Source organism: Eptatretus burgeri, chromosome 23, assembly GCF_056783735.1.
Source record: "Eptatretus burgeri isolate ZD-2024b chromosome 23, Ebu_testis_v1, whole genome shotgun sequence".
NCBI classification, from domain to species: Eukaryota; Metazoa; Chordata; class Myxini; order Myxiniformes; family Myxinidae; genus Eptatretus; species Eptatretus burgeri.
This window is the reverse complement of record NC_140983.1, coordinates 1,873,497-1,887,414: the sequence shown is the minus strand read 5'-3', so window position 1 is coordinate 1,887,414 and position 13,918 is coordinate 1,873,497. Positions and strand designations below refer to the sequence as shown.

The following is a 13,918-nucleotide window of genomic DNA, read 5'->3' as shown; positions in this document are numbered from 1 at the left end:
CGGCGCACTTTGTGATGCAAAACACCAATCAGACAGTTTATTGCCGAGTGCGAAATCAATCCGAGACGAGATGGCAAAGGTAAGTTCGCTTAATTTCCACCATCCCACAACGGACAAGACTGTCTATGTCGTGATAAAAATGATTGCTTAGCATGGCACTTCCAAAGGGTCTTGGACGGATGCCCAGTGAATATACTGTAATGGAGTGGTCATGTTGATCTTACTCACCAGTGAGTTTCCCCAAGTCGAAAAGTCTTAACCCTTTGAACCCTGGTGGCCGTTTTACCAGCCGCTGTTCAAACCTCAATATACCGTCCGGTTTACCGGCAGCTATGCAAACCTCCAGATACCTGAGCGACCGGATTTTTCTCCAGGGAGCCCAGGGTGGGAGAGCCGAATGTCCAAGGAGTTCAGGGTTCAAAGGGTTAACATGAAACTTTGGACAAACTTCAATACATCAACTTTGGTAGTTTGAAAGTATTTTTCTTTTTTGTAAATCAGAGGATTTCCAAGTAGTTTGCCAATAACATGCCAAAGTGTTTTCTGCACCACAAGACTATTCCAGATGGATAAATATATGAACAAAAGTTGAAGATAAGACTGTCTATCCTCACAACTGTTGGCTGTTGCACACACTTTACCTGTCCCACCGCTCAACGTTTGGGGGTGATGTAACTCCAGTATTGTGATCATAACCATTTGTCAAGCAAATCAGTCTGAAAGCATCCTTTGATTGAAAATGTTCCCGAATGTAATGGACTTAGCCACCCTTCTGCAGAGAATCTTCTCATCAAGGGATCTACAAGTTGGTTCAGCGGTCTCCAACAACCGAAGTCTCCGGTGCACCTTACCAGACCAGGCCTCAATACCTCCCAAGACCCATCCCATGTCAAGCAGGGTGCAAAGATATACCTCTACCTTAACCCCCAATCCAAAATATGCAAAAATGGCTTTGTGAGAGTCAGGGGAAAGATGGCTGCTGCAAACCCCAACACCCCTGCCAGGGGCAAAATCAGTGTTACGATGGATTCCCCTGCCCTGATCAGAAGCAAAAGCTGTGATACCATCCAGTGAACTGCTCACAAGATGGCTCGTTTGGGCTGGAATGGAGAGATCAAGCTTTCCGCATCATTGCAAGGTGTTCAACGCATCGGTCGTCACAAGCTTCAGCGATCTTATTTTGGCCAACCTTAGCCTTAAGAAGTCTTGCACCTTCGCCTTAATTATAACCTTAGCCTTAAGAAGTCTTGCACCATGACATCTTAAAGAGTACTAAAGATTGCACTGCAACTAGAAGCCTCGTGTCAGCATTGTTTGAGTTCACCATATGAATCACAGGTGAACACGGTAAAGGGCAAGTGATGGGATGGTGTGGGATTTAATAGGACGGGAATCCCATTGAACAAAGACAACAATCCTGTGATAAACAGATTCAACGGAGAAACACAATCCTGTGATGGTCGTGCTTGAAGCACTCCCCAATGGAATGCCATGACGTCACCCAGCACGGTGAACTCTTTGACTGGAGCATACGGAAGAGGAAGGAATAAGAATAGGTGGCATAAGCAGAATTGTAAGAACGAGTGCATGCCCGTACGTGCGTGGCCATAGTGCAAAAAAAAAACAAACTTTCAAACCGCGTGCCAGAATCAACAACCACACAGGCCGTTCCTTTGCTCGGACGTGCACGTACGTACGTGTGTACCCATACGTGCGTGGCCGTACGTGCAAAAAAACAACTTTCAAACCGCGAGCCAGAAACGACAACCACACAGGCCGTTCCTTCGCTCTCGCATGCTCGCGACAACCACACCTCCACACACAGAGTTAATTAAAATCCAAATTAATATCAAGTTCACCTCCCTGTCTTTGCTTGCCATGACATTCGCTGCCATGTAACTGGCACAGCCCGTGACGTCATTGTCGGCCGGCTCGCACCAGCCTACACAGCCACGCCTACGCAGCAACGTGTCATGTCATTGGTTGGTAAATAAATGGCCGCAGCAACGTGTCATGTCATTGGTTGGTAAATAAATGGCCATAACTTGGGAAGCACTTGTCCGATTAATACCAAACCTTGAAAAGGCACATCCTCAGGTCCCCAGCAATATACCTAGCAAATTTCATTGAGATCGGACCAGTGGTTGTCGAGAAACAGCAGTCACAGACACACACACACACACACACACACACACACACACACACACACACACACACACACACACACACACACACACACACACACACACACACACACACACACACACACACACATTGCTGGAATTATAGATAGATGATGCTTACAACGTCCGGTGACTGTGTGCGAAGCTGTGAAAGAGATGACAGGAAACTGGACAGACACCGTCTTTATATTTACATTGATCACAATACATTGGATGAAAAGAGAGATCCGAACCATCTCATGGCTGGAATAAAGACGGTAAAATGTAATCTACATATTATGTATGCAAGGGAATGGTCTGACTTATTTCCATCCAATTGAAACGAAAGGAAAAGAATCTCCAGCCAAGTCTAACAATTGTGGGTTCTTAACAAAGCCTCAGTTCAATGGAAAGCTACACCAAAGAAACAGTAAAACGAGTTATCGTACCTGTATGAAGGTTTCATAAAGTATATGGGGAGGGGGATACATGTTCGAGTGCAGGAAACATTTTGACCCAATTCCCGAAAATAACAATTACGAGTATTGCTTCTGGCTTATTAGTGGTTGAATAAACAAAAGCCAATTTCATTAACCAATCACAGAACTCGTTAACAAACATGTCTCGGAAGCGCAAATCTTATGTAGCACACAAAACATGGTTGCTACCTTGTTGGCCAAATACAACTGGCGAGCTGAGAAATGCAAATGTGCTGGTCCAGATATGGTAGAGTCATACAAGATTGAGTAACAATGATGAGATCGAAGCTTGGATTTTGAACAAACTTCTTGGTCTTGTGCCCCATTACGCTCCAGTTTGCCAAAAAATAAAACTTTACAAAACTACTTTTAAGGTTAATTATCTTCACCTTGCTGCCTGAATTCAGATATTTCAAAATGAAACCCCAGGGCCTACACAGGCAGGTTGCTATCCAGCAGAATGGGATAGGTGGACCCGATGCGGGATCCACTGCGGTGGCACACGAGATCAAAACGGTACTCGTCCACTTGGATGCGATACTTAGACGAACGCTCGGTGCCGAGAAGGAAGGCAACGGTGTACAAGGCCATCTCAAATTCGGGACTTGTGCCGATAAAAGAACTTCCTTTTGGCTTCACCGCTTCTTTCCAACTGAACTGCAGGGTCAACAGATGGTCTTCTTCATCAGGCTGAGGATGAAACAAACAAATGGGTCATTCACACAAGAATAAGGAGCAAAAACAGGAAGGAGGAAAGGAAGTCACTGAAGGAAAAACAAACAAACAATGCAGCCAACCTAAAAAAATAAACAAGGTTAAAAAACGAGATAAAAACAAACTCATCCTGTGTTCATCACATCCAACAACACTGTCAGCGAATCAAATCAACACCTGCAGCAAAATCATTCCTCTTAACCTTGCAAAGGATTCTCCATATTGCAATTTCTTCTCGTGGTTCACGTCGACGAGGTACTGTGGTTTTATCTTTCCAGAGCATGATGGAAACAACTTTCATCTTCTCAAAACATTCATACGATGACACCACAGCTCATTCATCTGTATGAAAAGCACCCGCTCCCTATGGGAGTGGCCCGGGCGGGTCATGTTATTGGTTCACGAGCCAGTAAGTGACCACTATATTCGTTATGGGTGTGTGTCTGTCTGTCTGTCTGTCTCTCCCGAGCATAGCTCCGTGGGTTTTGATCCGATCCTGATAAAATTTGGGTGGGAGGTTTATATCATGATCTAGTTGTGTTTTCCTGAGAATGGGCGTGCATTATGGTTTTCCATTATGGTTTTTAGGGGGTAGCCGGTTTCAAGTTACATCTTCTCCGAGGGGGTTTGTCGAATCTGGCAGGGGTTTCGGTATTTGGTTAGCCCAATGGCACCTCGATTTTTTCATTTTCGTCCCAAGGTCAAGGTCACAAGGTCACAAACTTAGAAAATGTCAAAAAAATCAATAAATTGGGCATCGAGCTCCTAGGGTTTTCAACTGTTTCGAATGAAAGTTGGAATGCAAGTAGTGCTCTTCGAGTACTACAACTTTCATCATTTACGTTTTTCCCGATTCCCGCCAGTTTGCCCGTGGAGTCCCCTCGAAGGTCAAAAAATAAAAAAGGCGAACCGTGTACATTGCTCGTGAACCATCGCCGTCTCCAGACTTGTTATCTTTATGATTGTTAATGCAATAGCAGAGTACCCCGCCCAACCGGTGATCTTGTACCAAGCGTGCAACACGTTCTTACGACGCATCCCTTTATTTGGGTGGCGCATCGGTAACAGGCCTCTGCCTCGATTGCTCCCAAAAATGAAAACAAATGGCTGTAAATCGTTATTTTACTAAACTTGATAGAATCTAACAAAACTTCAGGAAACACACCTGCAATGTGTCCTGAGTAATCCCTGAAAGTTTCAACTTCCTTGGTCAAATCATCTCAGAGGAGTCGGTGAAACACACAAAATACTTTCCCTCCATTAATTATATATATATATATATATATATATATATATATATATATATATATAATTTTTCATTTCATATATCTTCTTCTTCCTCTTTCGGCTTGCTCCCGTTAGGGGTCGCCACAGCGGATCAACCGTCTCCATTTCGCTCTATCCTCCACATCTTCCATTGACACTCCAACCACCCGCATGTCCGCCCTCACCGCATCCATGAACCTCTTCTTTGGCCTTCCTCTTCTCCTCCTGCCTGGCGGCTCCATCTTCAACATCCTTCTCCCGATATACTCCGTTTCCCTCCTGTGCACATGTCCAAACCATCTCAATCTCGCCTCTCTCACTTTGTCTCCAAACCGTCCTACCTGCGCTATCCCTCTAATATACTCATTTCTTATCCTCATTTTCATATATATAATTCATATATACACTCATTTTCATTTCATATATATATATAATTATATATTTATTATATATATATATATATTATATATATAATTTCATATATATATATATATATATATATATATATATATATATATATATATCGATATATAGATATATATATATCGATTTTGGGACAATTGTTTGGACAAAACCTCAAGCTCTCATTTCTTCAATCGTCTGATGGATCGAGTCGCAAGGAAGGCTTGCTTTGTCAGACGTACGAGTTTGTTGGATTACTTAATATACAACCCCCCCCCTCAACATACTCCCCGTATGAATTGGATTATTAAAGCTGAATATTAACTGTCCTTCGGTGATGGCTTGATGAAAACACCTTCTCAGGAGGTGAAAAATGTTTCTGGTGCGAATTCTTTTGTCATTTACGTTTGATCCACGGCATTAGTAGACATCAGTTCACTTTTAATGCGAGTTACAAGGCCATTGATGGACAACATAGAAATGTAAATAGTCTAATGGGATTTCAACCTGGGATCCAACCATCATACGCCGTTGGATCAAAGGGAAACGGTAAACAGGACAATCCAAATGCTTGATGAAAATAATGTGATTCCAGCTTTATAAGAAAAAAATGAAATAATTAAGAACACCACCTGGAGAAGGTAACAACGATTCAACCCCAATCAAAAATGAATTCCAGCAGGACAAGGTCCACAAAGTTTGTGTGAATATCTTGTTTAAAATACTGATTGGAAGCAAACCAACCAAGTCATCAACTGCCAACCCCAATAGTGAGTCGTCGGAATTCCCAGCATGTTTGGCATGGAATAGCACATCGGCCTACTTGGGAGTCATTCTGATCTTGATAGAAACGATCTTGGTTCGGCCAAATGAGTCACTCAGGAATCCTTCGTCTTGGAAAGAGAGTTCGGTTGCAGATCAAACACGGTCTGATGTTGGGCAGAACTCCAATTGGCGCCAGCAAAAGGTTCAAAGTACTTTGATTGAAGCAATATGTAGTGTTGTTTGTACCACTCCAAGTACCGAGAAGGGGTCGCTCTGCCAAGGTACCTGATGTGATTCAAACGTTCCCCTTTTCGGCCTCGAGAAATGATGCAACCACATCGGTTTTGAATGAAGACCTTCAGATACTGAATCGTCGAAAGACAGGGTAACAAACTACTCGCCTGCGGTGATGCTATCGGTTCAACTCTTTCTTTCGTAAAAGAGGCTGTTCTCAGATGTCGTTGAAACATCAGATTCAATCACCTTCAAACACGGAATGTGTGAGTGTGGATGTGCAACTTACCGGTTGAGGTTCGTACTTAAGGTAAGGGAACTATGTTTTGAGGTTTACAATTTAAGTAAAGCTGAATATAGGATATTGTGAAATTAACATCATTTACAGCAATTCATGTTATACAGTCGGAGACTGAATTCATTTTTAAAGTGACGTCACCATTGAGAGATAGGGCTAAAAACGATATACAGTAAGATTCAGATGTTCGCAGGGGATATGTTCCTGGAAAATGGCATGAATATCGGGGCATTGTTTCAATGGGAAAAAGGGGGATAGGTTGCCGGTGGTTTGTGATTCATAAGGGAAAATTAAAAAAAAATTCCGAAAAACGAATGCATCTGATTACAGTTTCAATAAAAATGCTTACAAATAAGAAACAAAAACAGCAGGTACTGTTTCCAATTGTTATTTAAGATATGACATAACTTTTGATGTGATGATGATGATGAGTTAGAATCCAGTGAACTCCTCTGAAGAGGAAACATACGAGGATGCTGATGATTTGTACACCGAAGGAGGTGCAGGTGAGGGCAATGAAGGGGGTGCAGCTGAGGGTTAGGATAAGGGTGAGTTGGTCAAGACAGCGGGACGACAAGAAATAATGAGACCCAGGACACGCTGCACATAAGTGGTGGTGAAAGGGTTGTGGGTGGATGGAGGAGGGGTGGGTAGTGTGACCATTCTTTGTGGGGGATGGTTTTTGCACATGTAGACTTTATGCGTGGTTGCTGGGAGATGGTTATATAACTGTGTTATGCGCGTATCTTTTGGTTGTGCATGGCACTGGTGGGAGATGGTTATTTTTCTCTGCGAAGAAACTGCAAAAATGTGAATCACAGCCTGCAAATGTAGAAGCAGGTCACATTTCATCAACCGCGAATACATGGGGTCCACGAATGTCGAATCCACGAAAGTCGGGGTTCCACGGTATTATATACTAGCAGGGGTACCCGGCATTGCCCGTGGGTGTATTTTTTGTGGGGGCCTAAAAAACTTCCCTACAACCACAAAGGAATGGGGTTGGGGATCAATTAATATTACTTTTGACATAGCTACAAAGGCATAGACACTACAGAGCAATTAAAAAAAAGAATATCCCCTCCCACACCCCGCCCACCAAAAAAAAAAAACCCAAAAACTTTTTTTTCCCTTCAAAAATTTCAATTTTGATTTTGATTAAAACACTCCTCGGCACTCAAACATGAACCTCCGAAAGTTTGACGAAGATCCGTTCAGCCACCTCTGTGAGTGTGTTGCCATTTTCGCACGCACGCATGCACACACACGCACACACACCTCTTCTCTTATAGTGTGGAAGATAAAGCCAATTCATCTTTGGACGATGCATTGACTGTGGGTGTGTACGTATGTGCCCACAGACTGCCTTCATCCCATTGGTTGGACAGCTAGACCGACTCGACCCACAATCAAAATCATGCACCGCCATTTTGTGAAGCAGCACAGATGGCAGGCCTCAGGCCTAGGTGTTTGTCAATGACTCAGTGCAATTTGAATGATCCCAAATCAATAAGCACGATGTATTATATGTGTACATAAGCAGTACGCATGTTTTTGGTTCATGTACGTAGGTTCGGTTATTAAAAAATTATTTTCAGGACCAATTGCAATTGTTGCATTGCACACCGCCCAAATAAAGGTGTGTGTTTACTGGTTAAAAAAGTGTGGCAAAAAATAAAATTGCACACCAAAACCTTCCTTTATTTCGCTGGTGTGAAAAACATAATTAAAGACGTCAAAATGACAGGAGTTTTTAGTGTTTACGTGTATTTATGTGTTGAATGTGGTGTGTGTATGGGGTGGCTTGTGGTGTGTTGTGCGTTTCCATGGATTGCGGGGATGGTTTGTTCTGGGTGTATGGCATAAAATGTGGTGTGTTAAGTTGAGTGATGTGTTGGGCTGACGAGATGGCCTTGAGTTTTGCACACTCACCTCTCAGCTGTCTCGCCGGGGTTTGAATTCCCACACGGTTATGAACTGTCGCCCCTGTCACCCGGTGCTTCACAGGCACCCGGTCACCCGGTGATTCCTCAATGTGTGTGCCATCCCTCGGATGGATGTTAAACGGAATCCTTGGGATGAGCGTCCCAGGGTTTTACGATTTTCGAAACGAAAATGCACGATTGATCCCATGCATGTTTTGTACGTAATTTTGACTTTTGTCCAAGTGTTCAAAGTGACGAGTGTGAAGATAAAGAAAGATTGCCCGTAATGAGCATTAGGCATGTTTTTGCCTCATCTATCTATAATTCCAGGAGTGTGTGTGTGTGTGTGTGTGTGTGTGTGTGTGTGTGTGTGTGTGTGTGTGTGTGTGTGTGTGTGTGTGTGTGTGTGTGTGCGTGTGCGTGTGTGTGTGTGTGACCGCTGTTTCTCGACAACCACTGGTCCGATATAATTGAAATTTGCCAGATATATTGCTGGGGACCTGAGGATGTGCCTTTTCAAGGTTTGATATTAATCGGACAAGTGGTTCCCAAGTTATGGCCATTTATTCACCAACCAATGACATGACACGTTGCTGCGGCCATTTATTTACCAACCAATGACATGACATGTTGCTGCGTAGGCGTGGCTGCGTAGGTCGGTGGACGATGACGTCACGGGCCGTGCCGGTTACATGGCAGCGAATGTCATGGCAAGCAAAGCCAGGGAGGTAAACTTGATTTTAATTAGGATTTTAATTAACTGTGTGTGGAAGTGTGTGTCGCGAGAACGCAAGATTGAAGGAACGGCCTGTGTGATTGTCTTTTGTGGCTCGCGGTTTGAAAGTTGTTTTTTGTTTGTTTGCATGTGCAGCCACGCACGTACGGGCACGCACCTACGGGCATGCAGTAGTGTATGTAATCCAGATTGCAACGGTCAATTGTCTTTACACCACCCAAATAAAGGGATCCCAAGGAGAATCGCGAAGAAAGTAGATGGGGGTGTTTGCCAGACGGTCCCTTTGGAGAGCGACAGTGAGAGTGTGAGATTTGTGAGGATTTATAGACATGCTCCAGGTGTTTGACCATCTTGTGATATTTTTTAAGGTCTGAAGAGAGGGAAGTGGCTGCAACCTTCCTGTCTGAAGGATGATCGATGTCACGGCAGAGGGTGGCCTCATCAGCAAAGAGATAAGGAGGATTTTTCCTGAGATCATTGATGAAGATCAGGAATATGACGAGGCCTAGAACACTGCCTTGCAACACTCCAGCCTTGACAGGGAGAGGATGGATGAGCCCCATTCACTTGATTGTTGTTGTTTTGGAGATCGCTTCAAAACTGTGCATTTCTTTGACAAATTGCTCCCCTCACTGCTAATCATCCCCAAGGAAAGTCTCATTTGTCGGACTGTATTATACGTTGCAATAATTCATAAGTTTGTGTGTGTCATGATCCTCGGTGTTGTGTTGAGTTTCATGCTCAAGATTTTGTGTGTCGCTATGACGATATTTACTGGTGCGAATAATCAGAGATTTTTAGTCAATGAAATATTTGGTGACAGTAACTGTTTATTTTAAAGTCTCGCTCAGCTTGCTGGGATGATTGAGCCATTCAAGCATCCTGCCTCGGAGTGGCGACCCGTCCAGGATTGTGCCCGAGAGCCCAGGAGACTGCTTCGGCAGCACCGACGCTCTGTACAGAGTATGGTCCCAATGGTTGGTTGGTTGGTTGGTTGGTTTATCAGTGGAGGCTGAGAACATCCACGTTGAATTGAGACCAAAAACTGTGAACTACGTACGCAAATCTTGGGACCGGTTCTCAGAGTTTGTTGTGGGAACGGTTGATCCATGTGGATCAGATGGAATACCACAGTGTATTGTTACAAGAGATCAATATCGGGCATACATGGGGCGACTTGGCGTATTTGCAGGTAACCTGGAGATAAAGGCAATTAGCGAGATGTACAATTTGACAGTCAATGTTTGCTTCAAAAACGAACAGTATTTCGCTGTGCAAGCTCTCGTCGTAGCAGGAGGAGGCAATGAAAGGTTGGTGTCTGTGCTACACAGTGGTGTCCTGGACTTGGGCCGTCATGGTGCTCTCATTCCAATATTTAATGGTTTCATGGGTGAGTCCGAGCGGCAATCGGTCGGAAAGACATCTTGGGAAAGAGATGAACCTATCGAAGAAAATGATAGTTATTCAAATAATAAAAGAACAAAGGAAAACGTATTGTTGGAAAAGACGGCAGAAGAAAATACAGAAGGGTTTTCCTTCTGTTATGCAGTAGTTATGCAGCTTTGCTTACTTTGAAATGTTTATTTTGTGGAGTCCCATCAAGTTTTGAAAATTTTGTGTCGTCATGGAACTTCCTCCTGTAAGATTCAGTAGATTTATGTTTGAACCAAGTCCTGACCTTTAACTAATTTTGAGTTTGGCTGAAAATAATAATAATGATAATAAAAATAACAAGAATAACAATATATAGAACCTATGGACTGTGTGTGCCATCCCCACGAAGGAAGTCCACCAACTTCCTGATAGTAATGCAAATAATTGTGGAAAGGGTAAGGAAAAAAAAAAGAACAAGCTCAAATGAGCTGATATCATCATCCTCTTAATGATGACGTCATAAAAACGAATATGACGTCATTGTGATGTATCAGGTTTGCGATTAATTATCTGTGCTAATGCCCGGTTTGATTCCCGCAAGCAAAATTCAAACAGCTTGTCTAGTTTCGGAGATAATGGTGTCGGCGATTTCCATTAGCGCGATATTATGACTTCAACTTTTTTTCTAGGAAGAATTTCCAAAATCGGAGATGGTTACTGCCTGCGCGTGGGCTTTCTGCATATGCATGGCAAGTTTCACGAAGATCCGATGAAAACTCTAGGTTGTGAAACAAAAACTGTCAAAAAATAGGAATTACGTCATAAAAATTGATATGACGTCATAGTGAAGTATCATGTGCGGTAATTCAGCTCTGCTAATGCCCTGTTCGATTCCCGCAAACAGAATTCAAAAAACTTGCCAAGTTTCAGAGATAATATTTTTGGCCATTTCCATTAGTGGAGATATTTTGACGTCATAACTTTTTTTTCTCGGAGGAATTTTCAAAATCGGAGATGGTTCCTGTCTGCGCAGGGTATTTTTGCATATATATTCCAAGTTTCAGGAAGTTTCGATGAAAACTGGAGGCTGTGAAACAAAAAAGGCCACAAGAAGAAGAAGATGAAGAACAACAACGTGAGTAAGACTTAGAGATCCTCCACGAGGATCTAAAAAAGAGGAAAGATTAAACGATGGGAATGTCACTCCTTTATCACACAAAAATGGTCTGCACCAGACGACAGCAACGTGGGTTGACATTCGTCTTCAACAAGGGCCTTGAGGAGTTTCCAATGTGATTTGTGTTTGTCCAACCAATTAGAAATGATCACATCATTGGTACGTCCAATGTTAATTAAAGAAGTCGACTCATTGTTTTCCCAAAAGCAATAGTGCGAGTGCAGTCATGGCTCCTGACGACCTTCGGAGAGAGAGTAAGCTGCCTGCCCCACCTCTTCTTGTCCAGTATATCTGTTTCCAGTCAAGTAAAAAGAGCATTGTTGGCTCATAAATGATATTCACTGCAGGTGAAAAAGTGAGGCAGGACTCGTTGTTGCAGGTGTGTACGCAGAACTGAAGAGCATAGATGAAACCAACACTTCGTGGCAGAAGGGATTGCGCTAGAGAGCAAAACCTGTCCAAAAGGGATATTAGGTATTTTAGGAAGTATCTTTTATTTTTTAATCATAGTTGATAGTCTCGTACAGATCTTGCCAACGACCATGCTGTTTGTTGGAAATGAAGGTGTCACCATTAACCTTAAAACACAGCAGGATGCACAATCACATCAAGAAGTCTCAGTGGACATGTAGGTGCTTTTAAAAAAATCACTGCTTAGAAGAGGTAACCAAACAAAAAGGTCAAAATTTAGGATCAGACCATAAACAGTGGAATCAACGAAGTTGAAAATGTTTTCTCTCTCGACTATTTTTATTATTTTATATGCAACCTGTGGCTGCTGGTTGCACCATTGCTGGGAGATTGGCTGTGCAGCTGATGCAGTGCCCCTGTTACCAGTAAGCTGGTACTCATACTTTGCCGAACTCGGAAGGATGACAGGCTGCGTCAACGCACCTGGTGATATTTAATGGAAAGACAGCGGCTCAAACTCAAGACCCGAAGATCTTAAGCCAGCCACTTTAACCATTAAGCCAACACCAGGCTTTTCTCTGTTAGATGAGTGGAAATCAAAAATAGTTCGGCAACAATGAATAAGTTTGTGAGACAGGAAGAAGAACATTGGAGTAATCAATGTACAACATCGACAGTGAAGCATAGGGGAGGATCAGAACAAGTTTGTGGCGGCAACGGGAACAATATTCCACAATCCTATACAGTATTGATAACTGTATGGCAAAGGAAAAGCAAAGTGTAATATTTTGATGCAAAGCAAAGGGTTCACATAAATCTTGACATCTGTGATCACAAAGCCATCGCCAATGGTAAGTCTCTCCCGGCACTCACAATCCAATGATGACTGTATTTGTTTTTCGGACTGCCATATGACCTTGACCTTAAACACTTAGGGATGGCGTGTCGACATAGAAAATGTGTCCCCATCTTCAATCTCTCCATAAAATTCAACATCATGAAAATCGGAGGAAAATTATTCAAGTTCTGATCAGAAGGGTGTTTTTAAGTAATTGGGTCACTATCTGAAAAAGTAGGTCAAGGACATGAAACAAATATCATGTGCACAACTTCAGTGCAGGTACACTATTATGATGCAAAAACATATTGGAAGGCCAAGCGGTCTTTGAGATTCCGCATTGACAAAAACGCATTTTTTTTTTTCAGACCGCCATTTGACCTTTAACCCGGATGGGTGTGGCGTAAATAAGTGTGAATGCACCTTGCTCGATGCTATCCGGAGGGGGCAATTTCGTTCCGATCAGATGAATCTTCGTCGAGTCATGGTGAAAAATGTTAAAATGTATATAATTAGGTCATGACCTTCAAAATTAGGGTCAAGGTCAAACCTGTTTTAAATCACCCCTGCATCCTATTCATTCCCATTATTGATGCAAAATTTAATTCTGAAAGCGAAGGCCCAGCTCTGAGATACAGCTCGGACATTGGCAGTAAAAAACAAAAAGGAAGAAAAATCCCCCCCCCCTAAACGGCTGAATGGTGGTTTAATTGCTCCTCACGATCTAAGGAACTCTGGGGTACCATGAAAAAAAATGGGGACACCAATTGAAGAAACAAACCCACCAACAGCTTTCAGCCTTCCCCTATCCAATAGAGGGAGGCTTAAATAACAACTACATTCTACATTTACTTATCCTTCGATAAATCGATTGCGCTAACAAATACGGTGACTGTCGAGCTGCGATGACCAGTTTGTAACTCTTGTGTCTGTGTTGTTTGTGCACTTCAACATCAATGTCTACGGGTGCAGCGGTGGCCGAGTGATGAAGATGCCGAACCAGCTTCCCAAAGGTCGTGGGTTCAAATCCAGCGGACAATAAGATGATGTTAAATTCAAAGCTTCTGGAAATTGAGCAAGTCTCAGAATTTCCAAATACAATGAGATTGTCAACTGTGAAAACCCATCTGGCTCATT

At 42.9% G+C, this 13,918-nt stretch overlaps 2 protein-coding genes across 11 annotated transcripts in view; one reads left to right on the top strand and one right to left on the bottom strand.

Moving 5' to 3' along the window:
* LOC147007965 (F-box/LRR-repeat protein 4-like) overlaps positions 1-13,918 on the top strand; it is a 310,036-nt gene that overhangs the window by 227,829 nt on the left and 68,289 nt on the right. The gene's annotated exons all lie outside the window — the stretch shown is intronic.
* LOC147007968 (poly(U)-specific endoribonuclease-A-like) overlaps positions 2,352-13,918 on the bottom strand; it is a 31,587-nt gene continuing 20,020 nt past the window's right edge. For 2 of the 6 annotated variants that reach the window (XM_085866184.1, XM_085866183.1), the window contains exons 8-9: positions 4,807-4,900; positions 2,352-3,331 (exon numbers count right to left, since the gene is read on the bottom strand). In XM_085866184.1, coding sequence (XP_085722310.1) covers positions 3,074-3,331; positions 4,807-4,900 — 352 coding nt within the window. In that variant the 3' untranslated portion in view covers positions 2,352-3,073. The remainder of the gene's footprint in view (positions 3,332-4,806; positions 4,901-13,918) is intronic. The other 4 variants (XM_085866186.1, XM_085866185.1, XM_085866188.1 and 1 more) reach the window with 3 other exon arrangements.